The sequence below is a fragment of the Anastrepha obliqua genome, chromosome 1 (assembly GCF_027943255.1).
Source record: "Anastrepha obliqua isolate idAnaObli1 chromosome 1, idAnaObli1_1.0, whole genome shotgun sequence".
Classification (NCBI taxonomy): domain Eukaryota; kingdom Metazoa; phylum Arthropoda; class Insecta; order Diptera; family Tephritidae; genus Anastrepha; species Anastrepha obliqua.
Genome location: NC_072892.1, coordinates 177,668,945 through 177,685,567, shown reverse-complemented (window position 1 = coordinate 177,685,567; position 16,623 = coordinate 177,668,945). Strand labels below are relative to the sequence as shown.

Genomic DNA, 16,623 nt, shown 5'->3' with positions numbered 1-16,623 from the left:
TTATTATTTATAATTTTTTTATTTTTTTTTTATTTATTTATCAATTTCTTACACATTACATATTATTATTTATTCAAATTTTTTAATTCAATTTTTTTTTATTTATTTATCATTTTTTATTTGTTTTTTTCAATTTTTTTTTTATTTATTTATCATTTTTTTTATTTTATTCATTTATTATTTTTTTACTTTTTTTCTTTATTTATCATTTTTTTACTTTTTTTTATTTATTTATCATTTTTTTATTTTATTTTTTGTTTATTTATCATTTTTTTATTTTTTTATTTATTTATAATTTTTTTTATTTTTTTTATTTATTTATTATATATTTATTTTTTTTATTTATTTATCATTTTTTTACTTTTTTTATTCATTTAGATATCATTTTTTTATTTTATTTTTTTTTTCATTTATTTATAATATTTTATTTTTTTATGTATTTATCATTTGCTTACATATTAACACTAAATTCATGTTTGTGTTCAATACCTTTGCGAGTTTGTATAAGAAAAAAAAAATCGCATTTTTATTTTTCAAAATTGAAATAGTGCCTACTAAACGCCACTAAGAAGAATATTCGTACGAGGGTTACCTTTTCACAGGGTCACCTTTGCAAAACAGCATGCGATGAGCTTTTATTCGATATTTTTGTCGAAAATTCGGTATTTTTTAGCACAAACTTACATATAATATCACGTTTTCACTTACGAGCCTTATTTGTTCTTGTTTCAGTGAGCAGAAAAATTCATCTCGCCTAAAAGATGGAATTAGCTCGTGAATATTTTCGTGGAATGATTTACTTCGATTTTCGATGTGGGTTATCGTGAAAGGAGTGCATTGATCAACTTACTTCGGCTTTTGGCGTCGAAGCACCACACTTAGCCACAGCGCAACGCTGATACAACGAGTAGTAATGTGGTCGTCGATTCTTGCTGAATGAATTTCGTGAAGACCGTTCAAAAACGGTTGTTGTGCCAGAAACAATTGATGATGAGCATCAGTCGATAACGCAAGATCATCGTGTGGAATATTTCAAGACAGAAGCATCCTTGAGCATTAGTCAAACCAGCATTCATTCAATACTGAATGAGCATTTGGTCCTCAAGAAGATTTGTTCTCGTTGGATACCGCAATTGTCCCAAAAAAGGACTAAAGTCGATTGATGTAAAAAAAATGTTCAAGAAATGCAGCCGCGGTGGTTCAAAGCACGTCTACGGCATCGTAACTGGTGACGAACTTTGGATCTACATATGCATATGAGCCGGAAACAAAACAGCAAACGAGAATATGAGTGTTCCAATACGAGCTTAATCCAGCAAAAGTAGTTCGCGGAAGAAGCACCTCAAATAAAATGGTCACCTGTTTTTTTCAGAAAATCTGACCACGTAGTAACTGTACCACTAGAGAACCTTAAAGCAGTCAATTTTGAGTAGTACACAACCAGAAGTTTTCGTAAAGCTAACGAAAACCAAACGCTGAAAACGAATCATCTTTCACCAATACAATGCGAGCTCTTACGTATCGGTTCAGACAACAGAGTTTTTGAGCACTCCAAGGATTGAATTAATGGGTTATCCGCCTTACGGTCCTGATTTGGTACCTAATAAGTGCCGAACATTAAAAATAAAATGTTAGGTCAATGTTTTTCCACGCCTAAAAATGCTGTTGAAGCCTTTAAAAATTTATCCACTTCTGGATGGCAAAAGTGAAAATTGATTCAAGCGAATTCAGAAATGTTAGGATTTGCAAGGAAAATATTTTCAAAAACAATAAATTAATTTTAATTATTATTTTACTGTGTTCTCATCATTGGGCGCAAACTGTAAGAGGTAATTCTCGTAGTTGATTTCTTGCAGATGAAAATTGCGGATTGTGAAATGGAAAACTTTGCTGAACAGCAGCTCATAACTTTTATACTTCCAATTGAAAAAAGAATCAAAGAAAATTATGAGCTGCCGCTGAAAATAATTATAAAATAATCTGAATGCCTCAATCACTCCAAATCAGTTTGTCCTTAAGCAGAAAATCACTAAAAAAGGCGTAAAAACTAACCTCCAAATAAAGTTGCTCTCCTTACTAAAAATTTTACACTCAACAAAACAGCAAAGCTAAGTATTTTAAATCTACTTATATTATCACAGCAATATAAACTCTTTTATAAATACAATTGCAAGTACTCGTGTATGTATTTGTAAGTACCAAGGCACTTTATGCCTTTCGCGGAAGTATCATTAACTCATTTCACACCTACTTAGGCGCAACATCAATTCACTTTGTATATCTAATAGAAATCGTTCCATCCTGTTATTTGTCATGCATAGAGATGCTCACAAACTTTTATATAATGACTCACGCGCGTATATAAGTACATATGTATGGGTTACATATACTTACGTCTCTGACATCATCGTAGAAATATTTCAGATCGTCTTCAATTATGATGTAAGGATCGATTTGTAGCTCTCGCACCGGCCCAGCTGGCTGTTGCGTATGCACCGAACTATATTGACGGCAACTGCCTGTTATTGTTGTAGGATTAGAGCTTTTATTATTTGCATTTGAGTTGTTTGTGCTTGTTGTGCTGCTGCTGCTGTTGCTGTTGCAGGTTCCGCTTGTGTGCTGCTAAAATTAGATAAGAGGAGAAAAATAATTTAAAATTTATGTGTAGATACAATAATATTTATATTAGTATCTATATAATAAGTAATAGATTTTAACAAAAAATAAGTAGTAGTAATAAGTAATAGAAATGTTAAGAAGCGACCACCTCGGCTCTCTGGCACCACAAGATGTACTCAGTTTTCTTCGGAGGTCCAGTAGATTTAAAGAAAATTATGAAAGGAATCCGAGTGAAGTACAATGGACTTAATTATGTCTGAGTGCTGTACTTGCTAGTCTGTCCCGACAAAAAAAAACAAAAAAAAATAGATTAGGGCAGCTGTATCATCAGCAAACGTCCTGATTAGGCAGGCAGATTATGCGTGAATAACAGTTATAATATGGGACCTAGGACGGAGCCACTGTGTCATATTCTCTCAAAACTTGAGAGATGTCGTGAAAACCTGTTGTGTAAAATTCTTTACTTTCGAAAATGTTATTTGTTTATTCGACGAGATGGTGCACGTGCTCAATGGTGCTGCGCTGCTTAAGGAAACCAAATTGATGTTTGGGAATCAACTGTCTTTTCTCAACTACCAGGTATAACCTTTTAAGAAATAAGATTTCCATTAGTTTGCAGATAATCGGGAGTAAACTTATCGGGCGGTATATTTCAGCAACTGGTAGGGCAAATCTTTTCAGCGAGATTGTATTAAAGATTTGGGAGAGAGATTGTACAGCTTCTTTTGTTAATTTGTTAAAAGTTTTGCTGTTATTTATTAAGTCATAACCAGGGGATTGTTTTGGTTTTATACCAAGTACAGAAGCATTTATTTTTTCCTTATTGGCAAATTTATTAGTAAATTTCATCTAAGAGTGTAAATAAAACCTTGGAGTTGGATGTTTGGGAGAAATGTTTAGCAAAGTAGTCCGTTTTCTCCACGTTCGTTTTGGCCCATGTTCCATATGACTTGATAATGGGAAGTTTTTATTGAATTAGGTATTTTATATATATTATGCAAAATTTCATAGTAATATGAACAAAAAAGCAACTGTTCGGCTAAGACTATACAGGCAACAGAATTGGGGATTCTGACATCAGTCGTTTATTCCTTTAAGATGAAGAGAATATCAGGTCTGCAATATTTCATGCTTGCACAGATTTGAAATACCAAATAAAAAGGGCCTTAGATTACTCTGTGGAGCACTTTATTTTGAATTTGTACCAAAGCAGTTCATAAGTACTACCTCTATTATATGAAACTGGGCCAATAAATCACTTAAGCTCAATATTTTGCTAGTCAAGAAGCATATTTCGGTAGAACGCACCCTGTGACTGATCTGTCAAAGACCTCTTAGAAATAGAAAACATTTGCATGAAAATGAAAAAACCAAGGCGCATTCATTAAGAGTATTGGCACAAGACCAACAGCAACGTTTTGTAAGTTTGATTGTCGTCACGGCAATGTAGAAATCCTCCTTTTACTCAGTACTGACAGCCGCATGGAAACGGCGAAAGAAAAAAAAACAAATCAGCTGATTTTCCGATATCACTTTTTATAGACTCGCTTTGCAAAAAACTCATTATTCCTGCTCATTAAATAATATTTTTTATATAAAACAGCAGATGAACCAAACACAACACGAGAGGTATTATCGAAATGTTTTAATATCCACAGGTTTACTCACTTTCGACGTGATTATTGGCTCGGGTTAATCAATTGACATTAAGCATTAAAAACACGGCAAGATATTGAGCGATTAGTGAGTGAGGGCGCGTGAACTTGGAAAGCTTCAGTTTCGCTTTATTCACAATTAAAAAAAATTACAACTGAATCCGAGCAAGTTTTTGCACCATTTCATAGCTGCGGACGAATCATGAGTGCAAAACAAAACAACACAGCTTAGGGAATAGTTCAGACAGTAGACTAAATTAACACTGACAACAGTGTTAAATAAAGGGTGGTTAAGTTTCAAGGGTCGGTGTTGATTTTGAATAAAATACAATATTTTTAGGAAATTATTGTCATTTCTCTTTATTATGATAATATTGGTATGGCTCAATTACGTATGGAACAAAATATGGTCCAAATTTTCGATGACGCGGAGCCATAATTGAGGTTATATGCCGTTAATGTGCCGAATTATCTCATCCTTTGACTCTTGAATTGTTGCTGGTTTATCGACGTACACCTTTTTTTTTAAATAACCCCAAAGAAAGAAGTCCAACGGTGTCGTTGACGTTTAGGTGTGGCTCACATTCAACATCGGCCCTTGAAATTTAATCACCCTTTATAAAAGGAATTAGACCAAAAAGCTTTGATGACAGTATTTTGTTTGCGCACAATGTTGCTACTCTGATTTACTTGAAAGGGAAGATTGGAATACACAATAACCGCACTGGCGAGAAAAATGTTCTATTCCTCTGTATTCCTTCACAAGCCCACAATCGCAATGGTACAGTTTTATGGTCTGTATTGCAAAGTACCCCATGCAATAGGCTGAGTATTTTCTATTCTCTGTATTTAGATCCTTGGGACTACTTCGCGTTTTCAAATATGAAGAAAAGGCATGGCTCTACTATATATGGGTTGAATGAAGAGGTCGCTGGTAAGGCGAATGCCTACTTTGGAGAAAAGTTGATTTAAGTGTTCGATGGAACAAAAAAAGGAATGTATGTTGAAACATTATTTATATTTATTATAATTATTTTTATAAATATTATATTAGGTGTTTGGCTAAGCTACTCTTCCCGAATGTCGTGGTAGTATTGAAGATGTTGCACAAATGGATAAGCCTGGAGTTTTATGCCGCCTATCTCAACACCCAGCGACTAATATTTTCAATATAAAAATAAGCCTTCAAGATGCCATGGAAAGTTTTCTACCTGCCAGAAAAGTACTAGCCTCTATCGGTACACTTACTTCACAGATAAGCTCTGACAATGAACAGTTACATATGCGCATGTAAAAGCATTTAAAATGTTCGTTAAAGTTGTGGTTACATGCGAATTACGAATTAAGAACTGAAAAAGCACTTTTCACAACATTCATTTATTCCTCATTTATTTTTAAAACTAAGTGCAACTGCGGTAACAGAGAAATTAGCAACACGCCAAGCCCGTAAATCGTGCCCATAAAAAATCACAATTGCTGATTAAGAAATCGCACATAATTTTCGCAAAATCATTTTAAGTAAAACAAATTATGGTCTTTGCAAAAACAAATACACCAACATTTGCTGAGACCAAAAAAAACTTACGCCTGACAATTTTGAAACACTTAGCAGAGCACGCGCGCTCACACACACACACATACAAACAACGAATGGGCCTAGAAGCGTGCCATAGTCATACTTGTGATTCAATGTATTTGTTTTTGTTTTTTTAGCAGCTCAAATGAAGTTGCAATTTATGACGAGCACACGAGCAACAACAAAAACATAGATGGTGCTGTGTTGTTGACGAATTAGCAAAATTAGTGGGGTACAGCGAGATTAATAAGTGGAAAATTGCCTCGCGCGATCCAGCCACAGCCACAGCCACAACCGCAGCATAGGGCACCGCTGAGGGTGGCGTAGTTGTAATTCGACCCACCTTCACTTTGTGACACTCACAAGCGCACACTTCGGGAGTGTTTTCGTACAGCGCAGGTGAACAAAGAAACCTTTGAGAGGCAAATTTAATGGTTGGCTACATTAGCTAAACGGCACTATGCATGTGTGAGTGTGTGTGTGTGTGTGTGTGCGATTCACATGTGAACGCGTTTACTTTGCTAACTTAGAATGACCTTGAGGGTAATTTGTATGTTTACATTTGCTAATTTTTGACCCCGCCGCAGTGACAACAGACCATTTTTATTGTTTGTACATATTTTCTAATACTTATTGTTGTTGTTGTTGTTTTATGACAAAACTAACGCACAAGCGTATCCTCACATACATGGCTGTGAACATTAACGACAATCGCTGCCTGTTTGTCTATATGTGCGTTATTAAATGCTGCAGAAAATTTCAACAAAACTATTACACCAACAAAAACAACAATATCAGTATCACCAGCAGCGCAAGCAGAAAAACGTCGTCGTCTGACTGTGTGCTGCACACCTGCATGGTAACGACTTAATTTGCACCCACTTTGACAATACTTGTTGTTGTTTTTGTTATTGCAATGCTTCCCAAGTAGTCATTGCTGTTAGTCCACGTACATATGTACGTACATGAATATCCACATGCATTGTTGTTGTTATTGTTATTAGCTGTTAGCATATGTTTTAAGGTTATCACATATGTTTGCTTTTGTGCGCGAGAGTGAGTGTGTGCTCCTCGCCTTTCTTGAGCAACTCAAGCAGCTTAACAGCAATAAACAGCAACAACAACACAGCAACTATTAGCAGCAATTTTATGTACATATTTCTACGTATTTTCCATCAATCAAATCACCGAATGATGCAAACTTTACATTTTCTATAACAATGCATTGTTGTCGCTGCTGCAATAGTTGTAGTTGCATTCAAAAATTAGTTTATTTGTATTTGATGTGTCAATACCCACGAAACTGAGAGCACGCATGCACAACCCAACGCGTTGAGCAAATGTATGCAATCATTGTAAATAATGTTCATTTACATTACCAACAACATTGGCAATGTTAGCATAACAGAAGCAGCAGCAGTAGCAGTGCTGGTGACAACATAGATACTATCAAATGGACGGCATATATACTATCAAAGCTGGGGTTAACACTTATGGATATTTTAAATAAATATTTATGCGTGATTGAATGCAGATAGAGGAAAACCTAAGCCAAATTAAAATGAGGCAAAACTTCTAATTCAAAACTAGTGACTTTGGGACCAAATAAGAACCAGTCTGAGTAGAGGTGAATGCACACAAATCGAAGTAATATAATAAAATGCGTCGCACGCAACAAAATATATTTTTTTTTAATTTGGGTTTATGTATACAAAACAAAACTCGAAATTTCAAAATTTTATTTTAAGCAAAATATTTTTACCAAAGTAAGTAAAAAAAAATCTTCACGTACAAAATGCGTTTTACATTTCAGGCCGAATTTTTTCGTAATTTTTAAATTATTGAATGCGTTTATGATTTCCAACATTATCTATAGTAGTACGACTTCACAAGGGAATATTAACAGGGCACTGATCTGTTACCCATACGATCGGAACCGATTTAACGACTTAACCGATGAACGGTTTCTGCAAAAACTATAGAGATGAGGAAGAGGTAGAGTTCATTCAGCACTATCTGTGCAATTTGAGGGTCCGGACCGTTTATGCATAGTTTCGCTGAAGGGCTGATTGAATACACCAAATAATCGAGATGAATATGTAAAGGTAGAACTAAGAAACTCATTCTTGAGAACCACACTAGACCTCAGTGGACACCGAGTGAACTCGTTTAAGGTGCATCAACTTTAACCAAACCCAGTCTAATCTAACCCAAACTAATCTATCCCAAACTAACCAAATGCAAACTAACTTCACGCAAACTATTGAATCAATTCATCAACACCTTCATCACCTTCGTCAAGGACATCTTATCGATTTTTTCTGATTAAGATCACACAATTGAAGGGAATTGAATAAAGTCGCAGATCAGCAGGCAAAATACGCTACAAATCAGCACTCCGATTTGTTATACTCCGTGTATCCACTGAGTCACGTCAAACGCCATATTCAGTCAGAAGCGTTTGAAGAGTGGCACTCTTGAAAAAGAGGCAGCGGGTTCCTGCACGAAGGTGTTCCTTTCTATCATTGCAGACGCACGATAATATAGAGAACATTTTAGTATTTCCTTCGAAATGACCCAGATCTTCACTAATCAATTTAAGATCATCACTGACGATCATTGTACAAACGATTCACTCTCCTTACAAACAATGCTGCATCTTCTCAAGGACTGTTATGACGTTATGAGTGCGGCGGAGAGCGCACAAAAATATGTTCGAAATGGAAAGACAATCTCTTTTAAGTAATATATATTTTCATATTTTCGTTGAGAGTTAATTGGGCATTTAAAGCAATACTGCACAGCACTTTTCTGGTGCATAATAATAATATACCTATGAAACCGGAATATATAGTAGAACAATATATTCGCTTTTAAGTACTGATTTCAAAAATTGTGGCAACCGGTAAAGTAGTCTGCTTCAATTTTGCCCCCTCAATTTTCTTCTTTAAACATTTTTCCTGCATATGAACTTTTCACCTATGAAACACCAAATCCTTACCATTTTTATCTGACAATATTAAAGGCATATTGGAAAATATAAACACATAAACAGAGGATCTATACAAAAAATTTACTTATGCGGAGCATGCTTAAGTTATTGGTCAATACTGTAGGTAGGCATATTTAGTATAGGCTTGTTTAGGTGCAAATTCCATTTCAATTTACTCGAAAATAGTATCCAACTTATATTTAGATTTTTTTCTCTACTAGTTTTTAATGCTTCTTCGCGTTTTCGTAACGCGCGTGCGCCTACCTACAATTATTCATGTCGAGGTGCTAATCAAAAGGACCTTCATCACTACGCGAAGAGATCACAGCAGGTGTAGTGAACTCACACATACATACTAACTAACGTAAATTATGCACACAAACATGCAAAATTACCTTCGCTTCACATACATAAATACATCAACAAACAATAAATATTGAACTATTAAATTTGGTAAGACCGACATGATTAGTTGCACAAACTTTGAAGACCTCTAAGCTTCACTATATGAATGTGTGTATGCATGTGTGTGTATATAAATGTATATATGTATGTGTTTTTTACTTTCGTTACAGAGCTAAAAAATACACGAGTTAGAAAATTTTAATTACAAATGTTAATAAGAACTTCACTGATAAATTTTAGTGCTACCTAATAAAATCTGGTGATAATCAGGCGGTACAGGGTATCATCGCCAGAAGTACACTGCTATGCAATGTTTTCTTATGCTATGTAAATACGATATGAAAGATGTTATAGAAAAAAATATCATTTCTTTCTAAATTCTCATTCAACGGAGAGGAGATTTGGTAATCCGAACTTCAAAATAGCTGAATTCTGAAGTTTTGATCATTTAAGTGGTAAAACTTGGATGAAAATTTAAGTTGTTTCAAATAAGGTTGCAAAAAGTAGAAAAAGTTGAATAAACATTACGTGGGATGCAGATGGCTTTTATAAGTGTTTTTTTTTTTCTTGGAAGGGCAAAGGTACAATCGGAGCTTTAACATTGTCTGACGGGTGGAGCGACCGCTGTTAAGAAAACCCCTTTCTATCAGCCAGGTGTCAATTTAGGCTCGAAAACATCTTGGGCAGCGATATCCAAGTGCACACAGGAGTAAGGGTGTGCGCTATGTCCGCTCTTGTTTAACCTGGTCCTGGACTTAATTATGCGGGAAGCATCTGCTAATAGAAGAGGCATCTCCTAGGGCCTAGACGGCAGTCTTGAAGACCTCGACTATCTGGACGATATTTATCTGCTCTTGCACAAGCACGCGCATATACAATCCGAGTTGGTAAGCGCATTGGCAGCGCAGGCAGGTCTAAAAATTAACATTGCCAAAACGAAGACTATGTGCATCAACCCTACAAGAGCCCCAACTTAGCGAATATGCGGTACTAGCATCAAAAAAGTAAAATAATTTTGCTATCTCGGGAGTATCAACAATAAACACGGCGGTTCGGCAGCCGATATACAGGGTTTGATTGAAAAGTAATGAGCCTTTCCGTGCGGAGCGTCTGCCAAGCGATCAACCGAATCGGCTGGTGGGGGAAAATGATCGTTGGGCCTTCCTATTCCACTAGAAACCGGTCCCAGTTCGCTGGCACTAGCGGTGCAGTCAACATCGCTCCGCGCGTGAAAGCTGTTCTAAAAGTGTCCCCTCCGGACTTCTTCTTGTTCCCGCGCCTGAAAAGAAAGCTGAAGGGAAGGCGATTCGACTCCATCGAGGCAAAAAACTGTGACAGCCGAATTGAACGCGATTCCGGCGGATAAGTTTAAAAAATGTTTCCTGCAGTGGATGGACCACTACCAGCGGTGTATTGACGCTCAAGGGTCCTATTTTGAAGAATATTAATTGTATAAGCAAAGGTTTAATAAAACTACTTAAAAAATAGGCTCATTACTTTTCAATCAAATCCTGTACGTAGCCGAATATCAAAAGGCCGTGCAGCGTTTGGTATGTTGGACAATGGAGGTCATCATATATATATGTATACTATGTATATATAGGGGCACGAAGCTCAGAATATTCGAGTCCAATGTCAAGTCAGTTGTACTATACGGATGCAAGACTTCGAACGGGTCTCTGCGTGACATGCATGACCTACAAGTTTTTACCAACCGCAACCTTCGTAGGATCATGCGCATTTTTTGGCCTAACACTATCTCCAACAACAATCTCTGGGCTATGATAAACCAAACGGTTGTCGACCTTGAAATTCGGAGTCGGAAGTAGAAATGGATTGGCCATACTTTATGAAAACCCAACGGAGACATCACCAAAGTAGCTTTAGACCAAAGTAGCTTTAGACAACCCATTCGATTACGATGACTGAAGAGAGTTTCATTACACTCCAAAAAAATTAGATAAAATTGTAAATGTGGGCTGCGCACAACAAAACACTTGCCTTCATTTTAAAGTGCTCCCAATTCTAGGCGAAGAAGTAGCTGCAGAAGAAGTTATCACCCAATTTAGGAAATGGCGCAGAAGTAACGTTTTTGGCCTCACTACAATGCTTAGCAACGGCTCAAAGTGTTAGAAACGGAATAGAAGTCTCTAATGGTAACACAATTTTCAATAACTTAAAATAATTTTAATAAAAAATTTAAAAAATAAAACTCTTTTACAAAAAACAAAATATTATTGCCTAAACCTGCATACTTTCGTAACTAATACTTTGCGCAAAGATTAGGCAAATTTCTCTCCCGCTTCTGTAGATGTTTTTTTTTTTCATAATATTTAAAAGTAACTCTAGTTTGACCCAAAAACTATTTTTTTAGTATTTTTTCTATTGAAAAGTTCGCTTGCTCTTTCACACTTTGCTGGCGAAAAACTCATTCGAAAATGTCAGCACATTCTGCCTATTTTTTTGAATTCTTATTAATACTTATTTTTTCCAAAACACGATATTCCTTTTTCGAGGTGTATTTTAAATGATGGGAAACGAGAAAAATCCACTCTGAGTTTGTATTCCTGGTAAGAAGAAAGGCAAAATGTAAAAGTTTGGCTAAAAGTTTTTATTCAGATTTAGACTGAATATAATAAGTGTTGGTCTCGTTGTATGGAAAATGTTCAGAAAATCCTCGTTTAAAACCGCACTGCTGGGAGTTATGGCTTGACTAACTAGAAAAACTCTAAATTCTTCTACACTGCTCCTTCTAACAAAACGCACCGGGGAACATGTCCGTAGATGCTCCTCATCTAGCATATTCAATATATTTAGCCCCAAATTGATTATATTGTAAGAGATATTGGTTGAATGGAAAAGACATCAATGAAAAAATGCCTGTGTTGAGCATCTCATATTATTTGCAGGCTCTTACAAAAATGGAGAAACTTTGAATGAAGTGTATCGAGTAGGCGGAAAAATAAGAAGTTCTATTTGCCAAATGGAGTTTTCCTACACAATTATTTTATTTCTTTGAACTAATCAAGTGTTTCTCAGGCCAAAAAAAAATCCTGAAAAATACTATGGCTACTCTTCACCATCTATTGGAACCATCAACCACAGGTTTACTCAACTTCGGTGTGGTTATACGAACACCAGTGGAGGAAAGTTTTGGTTACCCAATGAGGATCAATAATAAACACATATTTATATTTTGCTTCTTAGGTTAACAATATTTGTGTAACAAACTAAAATATAATCAAAAAGGAAAGTCATAAAGGATAGGCTTTAATTTTTATTTTTTTAAAAAGGACATCAAAGGATAGGCTATAAGGTTTAATTTTTGGAATTCAATCATCCAATTTAGTTTTTGAATAATTTATCACTAAATAAAAGAAATATTTTGAGTGATGAAACATTTCGTTTTGACCTTTACGCGCATCATTGCCTGTCTGTTTGTATGCTGCAGCTGTTATAGTTCGGAAGTGTCAAATATGATTGACGTATGACGCCATTTCCAAAATTATAAATATTTCGATAGGGTGACTAATTTTGCGCCACCTTATACATTATATTCAAAATGCACTGCTGAGGTACTTCCAAACTTTTGTTCAACTAATTGCATTAGAACGGAAAAAACATAATAATTTTACAACAAACTTTAACCACAAGCGGTTATTTTTACGCATAATATTTTATTGTATATTAAGTTTGTATGTGTGTGTGTGTGTGTGTGTGAAACGCATTTTTGGGTCATTCAGTGATTCAGAAGATTTGCAAAAAACGAGTGACTGTTTGCATGAATCAGCAGATGCATACTCGTACAATGATTCACACATTGCAGACAAAGAGGTTGCCCAAAGGCATATTAGATTTGGTAAAGAAGTAACTAACGCATGAAGTGTTCAATGAAGGTGAGCCCAATACTCAAATGAATTTGGTTGAAAAAATGTTAAACGAAATTGCAAGTGTTTAAGATGGATAGAGGAGTCGTCATTGGTAGATAGGAGGAATGAGAAGTTAATATTTATTTTATTATATTTCTTGTAATCTGGTTTTTGATTACAATCATCTTGGTATTAAGGAGCGCGTATCAAGTTGGACATTCATTTTATAGGCGTGATGGGAATTGTCAAGAATTCTGGCACGCTAATCGCACTAAAAGCGCCTGACGCGGGTGGAATTTTATATATGAGACGTTATATGGTGGGCGCTAATAAAGGTGACCGATAGGTCTCCGTGGCTTAGGATCTTAACGCGAACTCATGAACGTACATCAACGCAATCTCGAATTGCATCAACTTGATTTACCTTCATTATAGAATTGTTTAGCCAATAAGACAATATCCCGAGATGAACAAATCAGTAAGCTATGGAGGAGGACAGAGAATACAATTTTGAACTCAGTTGCACGGCGACTTAAGCCACCATGATGACGTTTTTGGTGAGATTTGTCTTCAATGGAAATCTGAATGGTAATCTATAGAGATGATATTACAAAATAATATCCCTATCCGGGAACAACGCTTGTGGTGATCACTCAATCATCTGCACGGAGAGGACCACACCAACAAATTTCTAAGTCAAAGCATACTTAGAATCGCACCAAGAACTGAATGGTTCAAGGAACTAAAACATGTGCATCGCTAACGGAGTAACTGTGGCCTCACCGCAGTATGGGGCATTCTCCTTTGTAATCGTTGGTTGTAAAGGTTGACATTCCGGCAGGCAAAGCAACCGCAGACGATGTCAAGCCGAGAAAATCAGGTATTAAAATTGGGCGAAATTTTTCAACAACCACGCCCACCTCTCAGTTAGTAGTAATTTTCAAAAGAGAAAAAAACCTTAACATCTCTGTTTTAAAATTACACAAATTTGATAAAAGTAATGAACATCACATACAAAATTTTATGGAAGAATAAATTTTTGCAGCCACGCCCACTTTGGGGTAAGTGCGTTCATAAGTTGGTACAAGCTTCAAATTTGGTACACGTGTTGCTCTCCAGCTCATTAAGATCCAACAAAAATATTTTTAAGATCCGTCAAAAAACATGCCCACATTTTTTATGTCAAGACTAAATTTCCGTGCGCCACTCTAACGTTACAAGATTTAACTCTCACTTTCTACGCATCTGTTTAATACTAAAAATTAACAGCCAGCCGAAATGAAATTTTCCTAAAATTTGCACGGGTATATAAAGTTTAGTTCGCACCGAATTTAGGACTCCCGTACAGTTCTTTTTTTTTGCTGTAAAATTTTGTCAAACTGATTTTATCAAAAGTGCTGCCATAATTTGCTCACGTTACAAACTGAAACATATAAACGCATGCTTGCACATACTATATATTACAATAACAAAAAAAAACAGAAAACCAAAAAAAATGTTAATGAAGTTCGCACGTGTGGAAATTGGGCAGGCATCGCATAGTGAATTTCAAGCGAATGAAGGTAACTTTCATAAATAACTGAAATATTATTATCCGGAGCATTTCATTAAAAAATTTACATATATCAGACCACACTGAATTTCACCTATACTCAAGTAATTGCATATGTGTCAAGCGAGCTCGTATACTTCCGCGCGACCCATCGAAAAAAAAAAAAATATTTTATACATTTTTTTTTTTTTTGCAGCATCACTCAGCTCAAAATGAGCTGTCTTTCAAGCCTGATTCCCCCTTCACAGCAGGCGACCACAAAAATTCATTAAAACCGGTAGACGACAAAGGTGCAGGGAGTCCCAACGCATTCCATGGCAAGCGGTTGTATGTAGTACGTAGTCCAGGTTTCTGTTTTAACTCTTTCCAATTTTGCTCTTTCGTTTTGTTCTTTTTTTTGTTTTCACTTGTAAAAACAGGTATGCAGAAGTGAAGTAAATTTATGCAGCCGTCCCATCGTCCTTGTACTGAATGGCCGGTCAACAGCAATGACCAGCAATGGCCAGAGCAACCGACAAAGGCAACATCTTTTGCGCATAATTGGAATGCGGCCACAACACAATGCGTGCAATGAAGGAGAATGTCAAACAAAAATTATAGCCCAATAATAGCCAAGTGTGGAGTATAATCAAAAATACAATAGCATCAACACTAAACTGCGACAATGAGGATAATTACAACAACACCCAATCATGTAATAACCGGCTTGGTCGCCTACCACAAGCAATGATTCGACCGACCACGGGCAACGTCTCGCACAAATAGGCCATGCTAAAGACGAAGAAGAAGCAGTGGCAATAGTGGCATAACAGCAGCTGTGAAAGATGAGGCGCTGGTGAAAAAGTATGTGCTTGTGTGTTGGTGCTAATGTGCATGCAGATGTGCGTGAGCGGGAACGCGTGTGCCGAACATCATTTTTATGACTAGTCGTAGGTTGGGCAGTTCATGGTATTGTTTTCACGTTTGCGAAGCTGCGCTGTTTGTGGGCCGTGTTGCGTTCGCAAGTGTGGTCAGTGTCAAGCATCTTGACTTTGCGCGCGAACCAACTTGACTCTCAACACAAAACACAAAACACAAAACACAATTGAACTCAATTCAACTCAACTCGAGTCCACTCTATGTTAACTTAACCTGGCTTGGCTTGACTTTACTTGACTTGACTTGACTTGAGTTGGTTCAGTTGGCTAACGGGACGTGACTCGAGTGATGATTATACGGTGAAGCGATTCGTCCTTGATATAACAAAGACCTTTTATGACACATATATGCATATACATATACATGCATACATACAGTTGAGTTCAAAATAATAGGACAACACTCTTTTTTATATCCGTCCATAGATTTTCTATAGGGTGGAGGTCAGGATACTGCCCGACATGACCTCAACTTCCCTGATCCGAAACCACTCATCGGCAAATTTACTTAGTATGTATTTTGGGTCGTTATCTTGCTGCAACAACCACTTCAATCGCATACTCCATTCAGCTTATGACAGCATTAAATTTAGCATTAGAGATTCAGTATTAGAAATTCAATTTCTTACCAAAGCTATTTCACGTTTCTAGGCTTGGATGGCCCACCTTATATATGGGTGATATATGTAGATATGTAGGTATGTATGTAACTTTATAAATAAACCTGCACTCATCTGCTCACTGCACTCTAAGCCTAAACTTGAAAAAACTTTACCGTCTGCGGCGTTAAATTAATGTAACAAAAAATATTAGATTTATTTATGACTTTTGTTGCCCAAGAAAGATTTTTGTTTACAGGATTTTCCACCGCACACACACATTTGGAAAATATTTCAAGTTGATGTTGCCGCTAATTTCAATAATCGTTGCATAATTATATCAAAACATTGATTAGCAGTTGGGGACGTCAAAAAAAATGTATTATTTTTTTTTCTTCATTCCAGTCATAGGCAATAATTTACAAAACAGCTAAGACAA

At 36.1% G+C, this 16,623-nt stretch overlaps 1 protein-coding gene across 3 annotated transcripts in view; it reads right to left on the bottom strand.

Moving 5' to 3' along the window:
- The window catches only part of LOC129241989 (all trans-polyprenyl-diphosphate synthase PDSS1), a 129,456-nt gene that overhangs the window by 57,929 nt on the left and 54,904 nt on the right, over positions 1–16,623 (bottom strand). For 2 of the 3 annotated variants that reach the window (XM_054878548.1, XM_054878557.1), the window contains exon 2: positions 2,395–2,619. In XM_054878548.1, coding sequence (XP_054734523.1) covers positions 2,395–2,619 — 225 coding nt within the window. Of the gene's footprint in view, positions 1–2,394; positions 2,623–16,623 lie in introns of all 3 variants that reach the window. The other variant, XM_054878537.1, reaches the window with a different exon arrangement.